The sequence below is a fragment of the Hemitrygon akajei genome, chromosome 14, assembly GCF_048418815.1.
Source record: "Hemitrygon akajei chromosome 14, sHemAka1.3, whole genome shotgun sequence".
Classification (NCBI taxonomy): Eukaryota; Metazoa; Chordata; class Chondrichthyes; order Myliobatiformes; family Dasyatidae; genus Hemitrygon; species Hemitrygon akajei.
Window position 1 is genome coordinate 101,785,060 of NC_133137.1, and position 19,657 is coordinate 101,804,716.

General features: G+C 39.6%; 1 protein-coding gene across 1 annotated transcript in view; it reads left to right on the forward strand.

The window, feature by feature from the left end:
* Positions 1-6,178: 6,178 nt before the first annotated feature.
* Positions 6,179-19,657, forward strand: part of lrguk (leucine-rich repeats and guanylate kinase domain containing) — a 122,825-nt gene continuing 109,346 nt past the window's right edge. The window contains exons 1-4 of the mRNA XM_073066791.1: positions 6,179-6,515; positions 7,022-7,129; positions 7,410-7,491; positions 15,172-15,272. Of these exons, the coding sequence (XP_072922892.1) occupies positions 6,240-6,515; positions 7,022-7,129; positions 7,410-7,491; positions 15,172-15,272 (567 nt within the window). The 5' untranslated portion in view covers positions 6,179-6,239. The remainder of the gene's footprint in view (positions 6,516-7,021; positions 7,130-7,409; positions 7,492-15,171; positions 15,273-19,657) is intronic.

The following is a 19,657-nucleotide window of genomic DNA, read 5'->3' on the forward strand; positions in this document are numbered from 1 at the left end:
GTTACATCACTACATTGTAATGAGATGTTTCCAGATTTGGAGTTTAAAGTGTAAGTTCACAGAAGGTGTTCTGTGATTCACAGACGGTGTAATGTATGAGAAGACTGGAACTGTACATGAGGAGTCTGGTGTTTTGGAATAACAGACGAGAAACTTGTCTGGTTTAGTCAATGAAATGGAAGTTGGAAGGACAAGGAACACTATATTTTTAGTGACTAATGGGTTGGAAGTAGGATGCTATAAGGTTGCAGCAGTGTCTACATTTTTAAAACGCATCTTGTTTGATTTAAAGTACTTTGGGCATTCTGAGATCATGCGTTTCTTTTTCCAAGATTAGCCTTGTTTGTCACATGCAAACTGAAACATACGGTGAAATGCATTGTTTGCGTCAGTGACCAACAGCCTGAGATGTGTTGGGAGCAGTTCGCGATTGCCGCCATGCTTCCAGTGCCACATAGCATACCCACAACATACTAACCATCATTTCAGAATCAGAATCAGGTTTCTTATCACCGGCATGTGGCGTGAAATTTTTTAGCAAAGGCTTGTACATCTTTGAAACCTGGGAGGAAACTGGAGCACCTGGAGGAGACCCACACGGTCACGGAGAGAACACACAAACTTTTTACAAACAGTGGCAGGAATTGAACCCTGATCTTTCAGCTGACACTGTAAATCATTACACTAACCCCTACGTGACTGTTCCACCCTTCATGGTAAATGAATATTAACAGTTATAGTTCAGTGTCAACGTTTCAGTCAGTTATCACCGGAAGAGAAGAGTGCTAAGTTAACTTCATCCAACATCTAAAAGTTAATTAAAGAATTGTGAACAGTGATAAAATTATTTTGGGCGACTGGAGGAGATACTCATCTTGTTAAACCTTAATTGCTTTTAATTAATATTGACATAGAATTACAACAGAACTGATGAGAAGGTCTGGGTTGTTAATTATAGCCATACAAGTGGGTTTATTAGCTCTTCAGCAGAGCAGTGCTGTGGAAACATGTAAAGTTATAGCAGAAAAATGCCATCGAGCTCTGGACAGAGCAAGTGGGTTACTGTACTGTTCTGTATCATGTTTGTTCACTCTGATATAAAATGACATAAAATTGCCAGCAAAGGAACAGGTCATTCAAACTAACTAGTCAGTGCTGACTTTGATGATTCTTATAAAACTCCCACTCACCCTAGTTCCTCGAACCCTCTCTGCACCTTCCATTAACACAAGAAATTCAAAGGATGCTGGAAACTTTGAACAACACACACAAAGTGCTGGAGGAACTCAGCAACCATATTGAGCATTAAACGTTGATAGTACTCGGTAGATTAGACAGCATCAGTAAGGAGAAAAACAGCTAAAGGTCACCAACTGGAGAAGTAAAGAAAAAATGTGTTTTAAGTTAGAGTGGGGCAGGGAAGGAGAGATCTCAATTAATGTGATAGGCTCATCTTCTTTCTTTAAAGTTCACCATTCAATGTCAATTTATTATCAAAGTACATATGCGTTATGTCACCATATACAACCCTGAAATCAATTTTCTTGTGGGAAACACAATAGAATCAGAGGAAGACAGCACCAGCGTGCAAGATACAATGAACTGTGTGAGTACAAAAAGAGAGAAAAATAATAATAAATAAACAAGCAATAACTAAGAGAACATGAAGAGTCCTTGAAAGTGAGTCCATAGGTTCTGGGAACAGTTCAGTAATGGGGTGAGTGAAGTATTCCCACTTGTTCAGGACCCTGATGGTTGAGGAGTAGTAACTGTTCCTGACCATGGTGGTGTGAGTCCTGAGGCTTTGAATCTTCTTCCTGATGGCAGAAGAGAGCATGTTAACTGTTCCTCTCTCCACTGACAGAGCCTGGAATGCCATTTTCAACTTTTTTAAAATTTTTATTTCAGAATTGCAGTTGCTTTTTACCTGGAATTATTTAAATACAATGATGTTCTTACCAAAGATAATTACTTCTAAACTTGAGTTTATCCTTAATCCAGATCTTCACCTAGTCAAATCGAGTCCACTGTCATGTGCACAAGCACAGTGAGGTTCAGGTACAATGAAAATCCTGTTTTCAGTGACAACACACACACACACACACACACACACACAATAGAAATCACACATAAACTATACAAGACAATAATGAGAGAGGAAAAGACAGAAGCAAGCCGTTAAGGGCCTCAAGCCTGTGCCAGCTATACCTCACAGATCTGAATTTGTTCGTTTTAGATATATATATATCTAATTCCTTGTTGAAAATTTTAATTTGATCTTTTCCCACCTCTTTCATTGCATATTGCAAATAATATGCATCATAAAAAGTATCTCATCTCACTTCTGACTCATTTGCTAATTACCTTATTTCTTTATTCTTTGCTCACTGATTCTATACCACTTGGAAAAGGTACAATGTTGTTGATTTATTTTAAGGTATTTCTGAACTTCTCCTTCATGGAAATTCTTTCTTTGTGGTTAGCAGAACAATACTGAGTTCTTTAGAACCTTCATGTAAATCAACACCCACATCCTTGGTACCATCCCAACAAAACAAGGCTTTAATATTCACTAAAGCAGGGGCTCTTATCCTGGGCTCCACGAACCCCCTGGGGGTCCATGGATAGATTCCAGGGGGTGGAAAATTGGGTGGAAAAATTTATATCTTTATTTTCACTAACCTCGAACTGAAATTTAGCACTTCCTTCGATTATGGATGCAGGCAACAATCACAGGTGACTTTGTCACCAATAGAAATCACAGATATATTTTCACATCACATCACAGTTACATTTGTGACTCAAACATCTGTGTCGCACTCCCTTACTCCCTATCTACAATTGCTTGTTGATCAATGTGTAGAAGGAGGTGAGTTGTTTTTGTTGTTTGTTAAAGTTTTGCATAACTGGAGAGATCAAATGAGAATGCTTTAGAAATACCACGTGACTCCATGTGCAACAGCAGCGGTATTCCAGGAAGGACACAACGTCTGAGCTATTGCTGTAATCCTTGTGCCTATCTGAATATCTAAAGACATTAAAAGTGTTAAAACTTTCGATAAATTATAAAACTTTATTTTACTTACTTGGCATACAAATTTCTTGATTATTTTACACTTAATTAACATTCAGATTACTTATTTCTTTGCAGATTTATCAAACAAATTACTTAAAAACCATACAAAGATACTGAGTTTCAAACAATGTCAGTTGAATCAAATATTTTATTTTAGCTATATTTGTCTGCAGGCCCAATTTAAGTTGAAATGTTTAAGTAAGGGATAGTGATGGACGTGACATGACACAAATGACGCAGTATATTCTTTTGTGGAAAAATTCTTGCGACTGGAAGTATGAAGCCAGCAAAATTGAAAGAGCACCCCACATCTGTGCATCCTGAAAATGCATCTAAAGATGTGTTTTGTCTTTTAATTTAGCGAAGTTGGGACACTTCCAAAACTTGGATTTGCCATTTCACAAAAACCTTTTCTTGAAGAATCCTATAAAGTTGCTTACCAGATTGCCAAACAAAAGAAGCCCCACGCTGTTGGAGAGACTTAGTAAAGCCAAGTGCACTGGAAATGGTTGAGCTGCTTTGTGGCTAGGAACAGAGGAAAAAAACTGGAAGTGGTTCCTTTACCACATGGTGTGATATGTTCTAGGGTAGCTGATATTTCTTTTAACATTTTGAAGCAGGTCATTAAGGAATTGGCGGCCTCACAATTCCAATTCAGTATGTAACAGGATTAAACTACAGACATCTCTCAGTGTAGTCAGCTACTTGTTTTTGTTTGTTATGCGCATACTGATGCCACCAAAGATGAATTCTTATTTTGCAAGTCCTCTTCGGAAACTACAAAGGCCGTCTACGTTTTAGAAATGGTAAAATGTTTTTTTTTGCCAAACAAAACTTTGTCTGGAAAGAAAAACTTTATACTCTGCACAGATGGAGCTCCTGTGACGTTTAATTCACCTACGTGAGGATGCTGTTCATCGACTATAGCTCAGCATTTAATACCATCATTCCCACAATCCCGACTGAGAAGGTGCAGAACCTGGTCCTCTGTAATTGGATCCTTGACTTCCTAACTGGAAGACCACAGTCTGTGCAGATTGGTGATAACATATCCTCTTCGCTGACGATCAACACTGGCACACCTCAGGGGTGTATGCGTAGCCCACTAAGCTACTCTCTGTATACACATGACTGTGTGGCAAGGCATAGCTCAAATACCATCCTACAAATCTGCTGATGACACAACCATTGTTGGTAGAATCTCAGGTGGTGACGAGAGGTCGTACAGGAGTGAGATATGCCAACTAGTGGAGTGGTGCTGCAGCAACAACCTGGCACAGATTTTTCCCCTCTGCCATTCGATTCCTAAATAGACATTGAAGCTTTGGACACTACCTCACTTTTTTTGATATACAGTATTTCTGTTTTTGCACATTTAAAAAGATCTATTCAATATACCTAATTGATTTATTTGTTTATTTTATGCTTTATTTTATTATTATAATTTTTTCTCTCTCTCTGCTATATTATGTATTGCATTGAACTGCTGCTGCTAGGTTAACAAATTTCATGTCACATGCCTGTGACAACAAACATGATTCTGATTCTGGTTTTGCTACTTCAGTGGAAAAGGAAGCTCCGCACGTCATCGTCACTTAGTGTTTTTTACACGGACATGCACTGGCAACAATGACTCTTCCAACAACCCCGAAAGAAGTTTTCTCAGCAGCCACAAAGATCATCAACTGTCTCTGAATAATCATGTTTTTAAAAGAATTTGTCAAGAAATGGCTGCAGAATATGAAGTGCTTCTCTACCACACGTTAGTCCACTGGCTTTCGAGAGGACAAGTCTTGAAGCACTTGTTCAAACTAAGGACAGAAGTTTCACTTCTTCTGAAAGAAAAGGAAAACCCACTCTTGGAACAGTTTAAAAAAAAGGATTGTTATCCATGGGTTGGCCTACCTGGCAAATGTTTTTAACCATATGAATGAAATAAATCTTTCAATTCAATGTCTCTAAGTCACTATTATAGACGTTTTTGAAAAATTACCAGCTTTCTTTGCCAGGCTGCTGATATGGAAGAGAGTAGAGGTGAATCTTTGCAAAATTTCAAATGCTGGAGGAATTACTTTACCAGGATGAAGTTGAGACACAAAACTCTCCGTCAATTTCTGTGGACACCTTGAAAAACCTCAAAACTCTTTCAAAAGTTATTTCCATCTTGATGGCATTAAAGTTGAATCATGCTTTTTTTCTGATTATAAACCATATCAAAGATGTTAATCTAGGCAAAGATGAACTCATTGATCTTAGGACAAAGAGCTTACTACAATTGGAGTTTAACTCAAAAAGCCTTGGTGTTCCTTGAGAGAAGTCTCTATTCACCTTGTACAGTGTGCTGTGGAAACTTTAATTCTTTGCAAATCAAGAGCTTCAACACTTGCAACCATTAAACAAAGATTAAAAATCGACTGGATGTCCAACATTTCATGCATGTTGCTTTGTCAAAGACCACCCCACAATTTAATGTTCTTATTCAAGTTAAGCACCAACAGCTTAGACACTGATAGGTCTTCAAAAAATGAACTTTAACTTGTCTATATTTTAAATGCATAGTCCTGTTATTTTATGTGTTAATAAAGAATTCCATATACTACATCACAAATTTGTTTTTTAATATTTTGATAACTGTATTTCAATATAATTTATTTTTAATTTTATGCATTTTATTTTATATATTTAAATACATTATTCTGAGAAGGAGTCCATAGGTTTCACTGGACTGCAAAAGGGCTCCATGGCATAAAGAAGGTTAAGAACCCCTGCTCTAAAGTTCCTAGATAACTTTCTGGAACAAGATCCTGGCTCTTAAATTGTTCAGTGAGATTGCGGTCAATTGTCGTCTCCATCGCGAGTCTCATCTTCCAATAGTAGTCACCTTTGAATATATTTTAACTTTTCTGTTTATCCTGAACTCACTCTTTAAACATAAAACCACTAAATTTGCAGTCTGCAGGATCCTGCACTGTTGCAGATGGTGAGCAGCCGCGCATGCGCAGAAGCCTTGCTTCGAGGGCTCCTACCGCGTCCGTTTTTCCATGCAACTCCCAGAGGGCACAGGGACAAGGCTGGCCCGTCTCCTAGCAACCACTAGACAACATTATGGCGGCGGTCGCATGAGAAAGTCACTCGGTACTTCCTAGACACTCCGGCGAGGATAATGGAAGCTCCGACAGTCAGTGAGAGCGCGCTGCCGGAAGGAGAGGCGGTGGAAGGCGTGGAGGTAGTGTGTGAACTATTGGAGGAGATGATATGGGAGTGTGCCCAGCGCGTCCTGGAGGAGGCACTGGAGGAGGTAGTCCAGGCGATGCTCCTCGAACTGCTGGACGGCTGCAGCAGGGAGCTGGTGGACGAGTTTCACCAGGAGCTGTTGGACGATGCTGTCAGCAGCACTGACACTACCAGCTCAGACGAGGGCGAGAACCTGGACGATGAGGTGAGATGTGGTGAAGTGCTGCTAGAAACTTGAATCAGAAATAACATACCCAATTTGCTATTCGGCATCAGCTGCTCTTTCGTCAGAAGGCAAATATATGAGAGTGATTTTAAAAAAATTGAAATGAGAATGATTGCAAACCAACTTATAGAAAAAACCTTGTCCATTCATTGTTGATAAGCTATTTAATCTACAATGATTATCTGGGAGTCTGGAGTTTTGCCAGGTCACAGTAAGTTTACCTTGACCTAGGTAAATGCCAATATCCTTTTCAAGAGAAAATATGACCTCTTGTCCAAGTGAGTGAAATCTTGTGTAAATTTCACAGAAACTTTGACATTCTTGTCAGGGTGGCTGGTTTCAATGCCTCTTCCAATGTGGAGGTTGTGATAGTAAAGGAGCCCAATGATAACTCTTTTATGAGAGTCTGTAACCTCTTAAAAGCTCTTTATTTGGTACATTCCGAGAAGGTGCATGAAACTTTCAAAGGAATATGTGTTCTGTAGGAAGAATTTGATGGTTTATTGACAGAAGACATAATAGTGGAAGGCTTGTCAAATCTGAGGCGCTCAGCAACTGGAATGGAACAGGCCTACCTCCATCTCTCCGTGCCAGTAAGTAATACGATTTTGTACTAATAGCAAACTACAGAAGGAACATAGCAGATTGAGTATCATCTGTGGGAGAAGAGGAATTGTCAATGTTTCAGGTCAAGACCATGCATCAGGATTGAGAGTAGAGAGGGTGGATAGCCAGTACAAAACAGAGAGTGGGGGGAGTGAAATGGGTGGATAGATGATAGGTAGACTGAGAAAAGGTGAAGGATGACTGTCAAATTTGTACTTTACCCAATCCAGAATTTCTCTGTAAATAATACCACTTTTCATTTTACAGAATTACGAATTAAGTGATATTTCCATTCTTTGTGATTACATTCACCTACAAAAGCTGGAACTTCCTTACAATAAAATAACAGGTACAGTTTTTTTTAAAATGGTGCACTTGAGAGGACTTTTTTTACAGTGACACTCTAAAATTATAATACAACATTAATTGATATTGGATGTCCTATGCATTTGAGTAAAAGGAAGCTGGCTGGACAAGATATTATAATGTTAAAGATCGAGATTCTGCAATGCTGGAATCTGGAACAAGACACGAGAACATGAGAAAAACTTAGTGGGTCAAACAGTATCTATGGAGGCAAAATGTATGTCAACATTTCGGGTCGAAACCTGCATCAACCCAGAGAAGAAAGAGTGAAGATTGCCAGTACATGGCAGTATGAGGGAGGGGTGAGACACCAGCTGATAGATGAGGGAGGAGATAATTCGCAGATGAAGCCAGGTGTGGGTGGGGGCCAAGGGGGAAGACAGAGATCTGGGGTATATGATGGGCGGAACCAGATGGGGAGGAGATGACGGAAAGGTAGAACCTGATAGGGAGGGGAGGAGATGGGATGGGAAAGTTTTTCAGAAAAAGGGTGGATGAAATCTAGGTGTGGGTTATTTGAAAACAGAAAATTCAGTGTTCATACCATTGAGTTGTTAGCTACTGAACCAGAACATAAGATGTTGGTATTCCAAATTTGCTTTTGGCTGTAGCAATAGGTAGGCATATCAGTATAATAGTGGGATGGAGAGCTAAAGTGACATGCAACTGGAAGCTACGGTAACTGTTGTGGACAGAGCACAGGTGCTCTGCCAAATGGTGCCCAGTGCATGCTTGTTTTCCCCAGAGTAGAGGAGGACATATTGTGAGTATTGTATTTGGTTCTTACTTGTTTGCACACGTAGTTTTCTTCCTTTATTCACATTTCACACACCCTGCCTCTTCCCTCTTCCTCAACCTAGTTCTACCTATAATGCACCAGACTCTGTCCCACCCCTCTATTATACTATTATGTTCTGGTAATCTCAGCTCTTCCGTCTTGTTCCTCACACAGGGTCCCTACACAAAAGTTTGACTTGCACCTTTTGAATCCTCAGATGCTACTTCACCCAGTGTTTTTCCAGCATTGATTGTTGTAGAGTCGCTTCATTCAGATAATTGAATGGCACAATATATAGTTTGCAAGTTGTCCATGACTGATTGAGAATGGTACCATGGTAAGAGTGTTGTATGAACTACCCATTCCAATAGAGAAAACATAGCTTCCTAATAGTTTCAAATGACTGCTGCTGTCAGAGTTTTCTACATGCTTCAAAAGGGCAACAATCATACCAGTGCCCAAGAAGAGCAGGGTGAGCTGCCTCAATTACCTTTGTCCAGTAGCACTTGCATGATGGCTAGAATCAACCCTGCCTAAGCGAAGACCGTGACCCACTGAATTTGCTCATTGCCACAATAGATCTACAGCAGCTGCAGTTTCAATGGCTCTCCACTCAGCCTTGGATCACCCAGACAATAGCAATACCTATGGCAGGCTGCTGTTTATTGATTACAGCTCAGTGTTCAACACAATCTTACCCTCAGTTCTAATCAACAAGCTCCAGAACCTGGGTCTCTGTGTTTTAATCTGCATCTGGATCCTATATTCCTCAGTGGATCGAAAATAACATCAGCTCCTCACTGCCAATTAACACTGGCATGCCTCAAGGATGCATGCTAATTCCACTACCCTCCTCTCTACACCCATGATTGTGTGACTTGGCATAGCTCAAACTCCATATGTAAATTTGCCAACAACACAATTATTGTTGTCAGAATTTCAGATGGTGATGAGGAGGAGTACAGGAGCAAGATATATCAGCTGGTTTGTGTGGTTTTGCAGCAACAACCTTGCACTCAACACCAGTATGACCAAGGAATTGATTGTGAACTTCAGGAAGGGGAAATCAAGGGAACACACACCAGTCCTCATCAAAGGATCAGACATGTTAAGGGTGAGCAGCTTCAATTTCCTGGGTGTCAACATCTCTGAGGATCTCTCCTGGGCTCAATATATTGATGCAATTACAAAAAATGCAAACCAATGGCTATATTTTATTAGGAGTTTGAGAGAATTGGTATGTCACCAAGGACACTCTCAAATTTCTATGGATGTACCATAGAGAGTATTCTAACTGGTTGTGTCACCATCTGGTATGGAGGGGCCACTCCACAGGATCGGAAAACGTTGCAGAAAGTTGTAAACTCTGCCAGCTATGTCATGGGTGCTAGCCTCCCTAGCATCCAGGATATCTTCAAACAGTGGTGCCTCATAAAGGTGCCATCCATCATTAAGGACCCCAATCACCCAGGTCATGGCCTCTTCTTACTACTACTAACAAGGAGGAGCTACAGAAGCCTGAAGACACACAATCAATGGTTTAGGAACAACTCCTTGCCCTCCACCATCAGATTTCTGAATGGACAATGAATCAATGAACATTACCTCATTATATTTTTCCTTTTTGCACTACTTATTTAATTTTCTATCATTATATATACTTATTGTAATTTATAGTTATTATTATGTACAATATTGCAATGTACTGCTACAGCAAAGCAACAAATTTCATAACATATGCCAGTGTTATTAAAACTGATTCTGAACATTACCAAGTATGAAACATGGGATTCAATTTGCACATGGCAAGTTCCACAAACAGCAGTGCCTTAATGATCAGAAATTTGGATTTTAGTAATGTAAGTAGTGGGAAAAGGAGAGGGAAGACAACACCCATTTTCCTCTTCGTATTTGTCATTTGAAATTACAAAGGTTATTCCTTGAATTTTGCATCCTCTCCCATTCATATTGTATCACAGTTCATATAACCTGCTTTTTCATAATTGTCCATTTATCCAGTGGAACTTCTCCGCATAGCTCCCAGCACCACTGATTGTGGTACCGACCCCACTCCTATTACCTGCCACTTGGAAAAAGACTAGTTTATTCGTACTACTCATTTCCTGTTGGCTAACCAATTCTCTGACCCTGAGAATCCCATTCATATAGGTCCTCCAATATACCTATTGGAAGATCTTTTGGAATTCAAATGCATCACATCTGCTCTCAATGTTTCATCTATTCTTCTAGTTACATCTAAAATTTTAATGCAGATTCGTCAAACATGATTTTTCTTCCACAGATTGATGTACATTTTGCCTGATTCTGCCCACTCTTCTCTAAGTGTTCTGTTGTTGCATCTTTGATTATCAATACTTGTATTCCCCCAGTCTAAGCAGTTATAATTCCCTAGTACACCAGCAGTGATGCTTCCATTCTCTCACACTGAGTACCATAGCAGAGAAGCAAGCCCTTCAGCTCATCTGGTCTATGCTCTCTTGATCTTCTCAACTCCCATCTGCCTGCACCCAGACCATATCCATCCAAAGCCTTGCTATTCATGTACCTATCAAAACATTTCTTAAATATTGCAATTGAACCCACATACACCACTTCTGATGGCAGTTTGTTCTACACTTGCACTGCCTTCTGAGTGAACTTATTTCCCCTCAGATTCTCCTTAAATATTTCTCCTTTCATCTTAAACTTATGACCCCTAGTTTTAGTCTCAGCCAAACTAACGCGAATAAGCCTGCATGCATTCACCCTATCTCTACCCCTCATATATTTGTATACCTTTATCAAATCTCACCTTACTCTCCTGTGCTCTGGGGAATAAGGTTCTAACCTATTCAACCTTTCCTTATAATTAAGGTACTCAAGTCTCAGCAACATCCTTGTAAATTTTCTCAATACACTTTGAAACTTATTGATATCTTTCTTGTAGGCAGGTGAAAAGAACTGCAAATAACACTCTAAAGTCACCTCAGCAACGTCTTGTACAACTTCATCATAAAATCCCAATTCCTGTACTCAATGCTCTGATTAATGAAGACCAATGTGCCAAAGTTATCTTTATTACCTAATATACTTTTGTGCCACTTTCAAGGAATTATGGATATGTGTTCACAGGCTTTGTTCTACAGCATACCTCAGAGCCCTACCATTCTACCTTGTCCTCCCAAAGTGCAACACCTCAAACTTGTCTGCATGAAATTCTATCTGACTTTTTTCAACCCATCTTCCCAGGTGGTCAAGATCACTCTGCATGCTTTGATAGTTTTCTTCTCTGTCCATTATGCACCTAATCTTGATGTCATCTACAATCTGCTGATCCATTTTACCATATTATCATCAAAATCATTAATATAGAAGATAAACAACAATGAACCCAGCAGTGGCCCTATGTCACATCAGTAGTTGCGGGTTTTCAGTCAGAGAGTCAACCATCTATTATGACATTTTGGCTTCTGGTAAGCCAATATTGGATCCAATTGACTACTTCATCCTGAATGTCTAATGACTTAACCTTCTGGATCAGCCTCCAGTGCAGGACTTTGTCAAAGGCCTTTCACAAACCTTTGTAGTTAATGTTCACTGCCTTTCCTTAAACCTTTTTGGTAATTTGAAAGAAATTCTGTAAGCTAGGCCAGAATTGATCTACCACACTAAAAGCTATGTTGACTATCCTTAATCAGGTTCTGTCTATCCAAATACATTCCAATAACTTACTCATGGTTGATATCAATGTCACTGGTCTATACTGGCTTATTCATAGAGTTCTTCTTAACAATGGAACAACATTAGCTATCCTCCAGTTCTCTGGTACTAACCCTACCCGCCCCGTACCCAAGGATATTTTAAATATCTCTGCTGGGACCCTGCAAGGCAGAGAAAATAGAAGTGGACATGGGAGCAAGCTAATCTGAATTAAATTTGCCTTTTTCTTTAGGATGAGAATATTGAGAGTTATGTTTTGGACCAAGGATTCCAATCTGATACTCAGAGAATGCCATATGTTACTGGTATTATCATTAGATTACCTTTATAGTGCAATCCTTTCTGCCTGCATTGATCATTGATTTGATGAAGAAAATTGTCTCTGATGCAGTATTTTGCCATATTTTGAAGTTCTTCTAAGTGATTATTGTTTGTGGGATATTCAAAATTGCTTTTACTATATTTCATTTTCTCTTTTTGACCACCCACTTATCTACTCACCTCCACCACCTTTTATATCTGTCACTGGAACTTAGTCTTCATAGACCTGTTGATGTCAAAAGAGATATGGGTAGCAAAGATGAAAGCTTTGTATTTTGTTAAATTTGATGCAGAGAGGAAGTTATCCCCTTAGATAATAATGCAACTTGATGAAATTAATGAAACACTGGCAAATGGGGTTTCTGAACCCTCGAGCCTATTAAAGAGCTATTTATGTATTCAAAGAGGGAGATTTACACTGAAATTTTAAGCAAAGGAACCAAAAGCTTGCCATAAGCTACTCGAAGGAACTATATTAAACATCTTGGCACAAAAGGAACCCTGCAATGGAAACAGAAAATTCTACTCAATTTGATGCAGCCTTGATGTGTTTTTTGAGTATGTATTGTATTTGGGGTGACTGTCTGTCTCCTTTCAGTAACTTTTTATGTTGTAATTAGTGCATTGTATTTTATTTCATATATTTACCTATTTCTTCAATGAATTGTCCCTAATACTTGTGATTTTCTTAATAACATAAGCATTAAACTGCCTACTCACTGGGAGAAAAGAGAGCATTTTCTCCAAGGACTGGTAAACAATTAATTGAACATGCATGATGATTAAATATGAATTTGTTTGAAATTTAATATTGTAGACTACATTGATGAGAATGATTAAATTCAGGAAATACCAAATGGAAGCATTGCGACTGAATGTATTAAAGTAATTTCTATATTTAGGTTTCCATGTGTTTGACAGGGAATGTTAAGTCAATTTCCACCTGAAGTAATCAACAATTGGTCATCCATGAAAAAATTGCAACAGGAATATTTATTGTTTAATTTCTTTATTAATCACTTCTAGTTTTACTTTGTCTAAGGAGTAACAATTGATAAATTGATAGATAAGTAGAATTTGATAAAGTACTTTCCAAAGCTTGTCTACTCTTTGACATGAGAGCAAGTTACTTTTGATGTTACTGTGCCTTCTGAAATGATTAACATACTTTGAACTGTCAGTTCTACAATAAAACTAGCACTCAATATGCTCTTACCCCGTCCTTCCACCACCCTACCAGGGATAGGGTTCCTCTTGTCTTCACCTACCACCCTCACCAGCCTCTGTGTCCAGCACATAATCCTCTGGAACTTCTCAATCTCCAATGGGATCCCACCAACAAGCACATCTTTCCCTCTCCCCAACTTTCTGCTTTCTGCAGAGATTGCTCCCTACATGACTTCCTTGTTCATTCCTCCCTCCCTACAGATCTCCCTCCTGGCACTTAGCCTTGCAAGTGGAACAAGTGTTACACCTGTCTCTACACCTCATCCCTCACTACCATTCAGGGCCTAAACAGTCCTTCTAGGTGAGGCAACACTTCACCTGAGAGTCTGTTAGGGTCATATACTGTGTTTGATGCTCCAGGTGTGGCCTCCTGTATAACGGTGGGACTTGACGAAGATTGGGAGACCGCTTCACCGAGCTCTTGCGCTCCGTCCGCCAGAAGAAGCAGGATCTCCCAGTGGCCACCCATTTTAATTCTACTTCCCATTCCCGTTCTGATATGTCCATTCATGGCCTCCTCTACTGTCACGATGAGGATCCATTCAGGTTGGAGGAACACTTTATATTCTGTCTGGGTAGCCTCCAACCTGATGGCATGAACATTAATTTCTTGAACTTCAGCTAATGCCCCCCCTCCCTTTCACCATTCCCATCCTCTTTTCCCCCTCTTACCTTATCTCCTTGCTTGCCCATCGTAAGACATAGGAGCAGAATTAGGCCATCTCATCATGGCTGATCCCTGATCCCACTCAATCACATACACCTGCCTTCTCCCAATATCCTTTGATGCCCTGACCAATTAGGAAATGATCAATTTCCGCTGGAAATATTTCACAGATTTACTATGCTCTGGTTAAAAAAAAATTCCTCCTTACTTCTGCTCTAAAGGTCGACTCTCAATTTTGCGGCTGTGCCCTCTAGTTCTGGATACATCCACCATTGGAAGCATCCTCTCCACATTCACCCTATCCAGTCCTTTCAACATCTGCCTCCTTCTAGTGCTCTCCCCCCCCCCCCCCCCTTTCTTCCGTGGCCTTCTAACTTCTCGTATTAGATTCCCCTGTATCTTTTTTTCTAGCCAATCAACTTCCCAGCTCTTTACTTCATCCCCACCCCCAGTTTTTACCTATTACCTTGTGCTTCTCTCTCCCCTTCCCCACTTTTAAATCTACTCCTCATCGTTTTTCTCCAGTCCTGCTAAAGGGAATCAGCCCGAAACATCGATTGTACTCTTCTCCATAGATGCTGCCTGGCCTGCTGAGTTCCTCCAGCATTTATTGTGTGTTGCTTGGATTTCCAGCATCTGCAGATTTTCTGTTGTTTGTGACTCAATATGGCCTGCCTTTGTTTCAAAGACTGATTGAAGTAAGCCAGCAACACTATGATGAAAAAATACTAATTAAGAGCTTTTCATTGCAGATAATTGTGAGTGAAAAGCAAATAACCATGGATGCATGAAATCTGAAGTAAAACATACAACTTAAAATACTCAGCAGAGCAGTTAGGGTCTCAGGGAAAGAAACAGTTAAACTGTTAGGTGATTGACACAATTTAAAATGAGTGACAATCTAGCTTGCATTTTGAACTGTTGCTTGGCATATTCTTTATGCTTCCTAGATCTGCGTTGTGTAAGTTATATGCCCTACCTAGTACAGCTGGATGCCTCCCATAATAGTCTGACCTCGATCGCTGGCCTAAAACTGCCTAAACATATTAAGGTAAGTCAATAAATATCTGAATCAAAGTGTATGTTGTCTAGCTGGGAAGCTGCACAAAGACTATGATTAGGTAAATGGAAAGGAAAGGAGGAATGATTGGGTAATGTAAGGTGTTGTTTGATTATGTATTATCTTTACTAAAGTGTAATATTTATGTTGAAGTATGTTTAAATTAGCTTTTAAACATTTGTTTCACTGAGTTTATTTTTATGCCGTTTTACTATGTTGATCCTGCCAAAGAGGAGGCTTACATACTTACAATACATATTTGGAAATTGTGGGAAGAATGTTTGACCTCCTCCTGTGCACTGTCAATAATCAAAATTGCCTGGCAGTTCTTGAGTGTAGACTCCAAAACAGCCCTAATCTGTCCAGTTTACTTAATAAATTGATATACTGCTGATGTATATAGAGTATGTTGGCAATCTGCCTCTCGTATGCTTGGCTCCAAGCAATATTGAGAGACAACAACATAGTTGAAGTAATGAAGGGTAGTGAGGCTGTCAATGTCTGCCAGCAGGACCACTTCAAAGGCTATTGCTCCCCGTTTAGAAAATAGTCTAATCCTTGAATGCCTTGAACTGTAGAGCAGGAAGACTAGTCTAGTAGGTCACGCTTGGGAAAGGGAGGAAATACGAGGGTAAAAAACATCACAAATGAACAACTGAAGCAGAGAAATCTAGTTACCTGAAGTTGTAGAAATCAAAATGAAATCCAGAAGGGTACGGCTTTCCCAAACCGTAGATATGCTGTTGTTCCTCAAACTTGCATTGATTTTCTTTGTACAAGGTAAGAGTAGAAGTAAGATAGAAAATTAAAATGCCAGGCAACAGGAAGCTTTGAGTTGTCCCTGAAGCTTGAATCCAGGTGCTCCACAAACATGATCACTCTACCTACATTTGGTTTCTCCAAAATAAACAAGGCCACATTGTGAACACTGAATGCAGCACACTAAATTGGAAGAAGTGCAGGTAATCACAGTTTCACCTGGAAAGACTATTTTGGTTCCAAGAAGGTGATAAGGGAAAAGGATCACTTTCTCAGTCATGTCTCCACAAAATCTTCTATATCCAGTATCGCCATCCATAAAACTAAGTACACACCACTGGCCTCATTGGACATGCCTGACACCTGACTTTTGAGATGGACACCCTCTTCTACATTCTGCCATAGGAGGAGATTACTAGCAGGAGGAAAAGATTTCAAGATGTGTACTAAAAGTCTCCTCAAAGAAATGCAACATGACAAAAAACTCCTGGAAAATGAAGGAGCATTCAGGATGGTGTTGAGTTCCTCAGTCCATGTGCTAGGAGCACACAAATTACAGTAGGCATAAATTAATAAACCATTCACCCGCCTGCTCATCAGTCAGTTCTTGCCTCACCAGTCACCCCAAAACCTGAGTTGAAAGCAAGCCATTCTTGATTGCCAAGAAGAAAAAGATATGAATGTTTGATAAAGTATGTAATAAATAAATAAATAATCTGAATTAATAAGTGTAAGCATTTGCCTATAGCTTTACTGTGAACTTAGATGAACCTGAAGGTTTAGGTAACAATATATTATGAGATTTACAGAAGAGTGCTGCAACTGTCATATGTTTTAATTAAATCTTTTATTATCAGAAAAAATCATGTTAAAATCAACATTTGAAAGCCAGCTCATTGAATCATTTCACCTCTATTCTCTTTTTTAATGCATATTGCCTTATCTTTGACTATTTAATGCTTGCAGAACAAGCTCATATAACTGCAGGATTAACAGGAGCAGTCACTTTTTGAAACTGGCTCAGAAAACTGGTTTTGTAGGCCTGTAGTGGTACAAAATACTTTGAAGGGGTGAAGCTTTGATCTAATTCCCATCTTGTAATCTACAGTAATCATGTCACAAACTAAGTGTAAAGGAGCATCTGAATTAGATTATTTTGGGTTTAAATTTAGTAACTTCTCAAAAAGTACAGAAATGGCAACTAACAATTTCAGTGGACAAGACTACAAGGTCATGTGTGGTTTAATCAAATAGAAATCTGCAGTGCTATATATTTATGTTGCCATTTTAGAAGGCTGTTATCACCTTCCCTGTTGGGATTTAGATTATAAGATCATAATACATAGGAGCAGAATTGGCTAATCAAATCTTTTCCACCATTTAATCATACCTGATCCATTTTCCCCCTCTTCAGCCGTCTGGCCTTCTCCCCGTAACCTTTGATGCAGTAGCCAAACAAGAGCCATCAATCTCTGCCTTAAATACACCCACTGACCTGGCCTCCACAGCTGCTTGTGGTAACAAGTTCCACAAATTCACCATCTTCTGGCTAAAGAAATTTCTCCACATTTCTGTTTTAAATATTTGCCCCTCTATCCTAAAGTTGTGTCCTCTAGTCCTAGACGCCTCCACCATGGGAAACATCCCTTCCACATCTACTCCATCTATGCCTTTCAACACTTGAAAGGTTTCAGTGAGATCTCCTCCTCATCCTTCTAAATTCTAGTGAGTACAGGCTCAGAGCTATCAAACGTTACTCATATGATAATCTTTCATTCTCAGAATCATCCTTGTGAGCCTCCTCTGAACTCTATCCAATGCAGCACATCTTTTCTTAGATGAAGAGCCCAAAACTGTTCACAATACTCAAGGTGATGCCTCACCAGTGTCTTATAAAGCTTCAGCATCACATTCTTGCTATTATATTCTAGACCTCTTGAAATGATTACTAACATTGCATTTACCTTCCTGACCACCGACTCAGCCTGCAAGCTAACCTTGCATGTTCTGCATAAGGACTCCCAAGTCTCTTTGCATCTCAGATTCTCCCCATTTGGAAAATAGTCTGCACATTTATTTCTTCTGCCAAAGTGCATGACCATGCATTTTCCAGCAGAGTATTTAATTTGCCACTTTCTTGCCCATTCTTCTAATCTATCTAAATCCTTCTGCAGCCTTCCTGTTTCCTCAACACTACTTGCCCCTCCAATCTTTGTATCATCTGCAAACCTGGCAACAAAGCCATCTATTTCATCATCTAAATCATTGATATACAGGATAAAAAGAAAAGGTCCCTACAGTGACCCCTGCAAGAACACCACTAGTTACTAGCAACCAACCAGAAAAGGATCCTTTTATTCCCACTCGCTACCTCCAACCAATCAGCCAATGCTCTAATCATGCCAGTAACTTTCCTGTAATATTATGATCTCTTACCTTGGTAAGCAGCCTCGTGTGGGACCTTGTCAAAGGCCTTCTGAAAATCCAAATATATAACATACACTGCATCCCCTTTATCTATCCTACTTGTAATTTCCTCAAAGAATTCTCACAGGTTCATCAAACAAGATTTTCCCTGAAGGAAACCATGCTGACTTTGTCCTTTCTTGTCCTGTGATACCAAGTACTCCATAACCTTATCCTTAACAATTGACTCCAACATCTTCCTAACCACTGAGGCCAGGCTAACTGGTCTATAATTTCCTTACTGCTGCCTCCCTCCTTTCCTAAAGGGTAGAGTGACATTTGCAATTTTCCAGTCCAATGGAACAATGCCAGAGTCCAATGATCCTTGAAAGATTTTTACTAATGCATCCACTATGTCTACCACTACCTCTTTCATAACCCTAGGGTGTAGTTCATCTGGTCCAGGTGACTTATGTACTCTTCAGTCTTTCAGCTCTTTGAGCACATTCTCCCTTGTATTAGGAACTGTACTCACTTTTCTTCCCTCACACCCTTCAACATCTGGCACACTGTTAGTGAAGACTGATGCAAGATACTCACTTAGTTCATCTACTGTCTCTTTGCCCCTCATTATTATTTTTCTGGCCTCATTTTCTAGTGGTCCCATATCCACTCGCATTTCTCTTTCATTTTTTATATACCTGAAAAGTTCTATCTACTTTGATATTGTTTGCTTGCTTGTTTTCATATTTCATCTTTTCCTTCCTAATGATTCTTTTAGTCACTTTCTGCCGGTTTTTAAAAGCTTTCTAATTCTCTTTCTTCCTGCTAAGTTTTGCTTTGTTGTATGCCCTTTCTTTTGCTTTACATTAGCTTTGACCTCCTTTGTCAGCCATGGTTGTACTATTTTGCTATTTGAGTATTTCTTTGTTTTTGGAATACATCTATCCTGCACCTTCCTCATTTTCCCCAGAAACGCGCGCCATTGCTGCTCTGCTGACATCCCTGCCAGCAGCTCCTTCCAGTTTACTTTGGACAACACCACTTTCATACCATTGTAATTTCCTTTACTCCACTGAAATGCTGCTACGTCAGCCCTTACTTGTGAACTCAAATCATATTGTGATCACTGCCTCTTAAGGGTTCCTTTACCTTAAGCTCCCTAATTGCTTCCGGTTCATTACCTAACACCCAACCCAGTGTAGCTGATT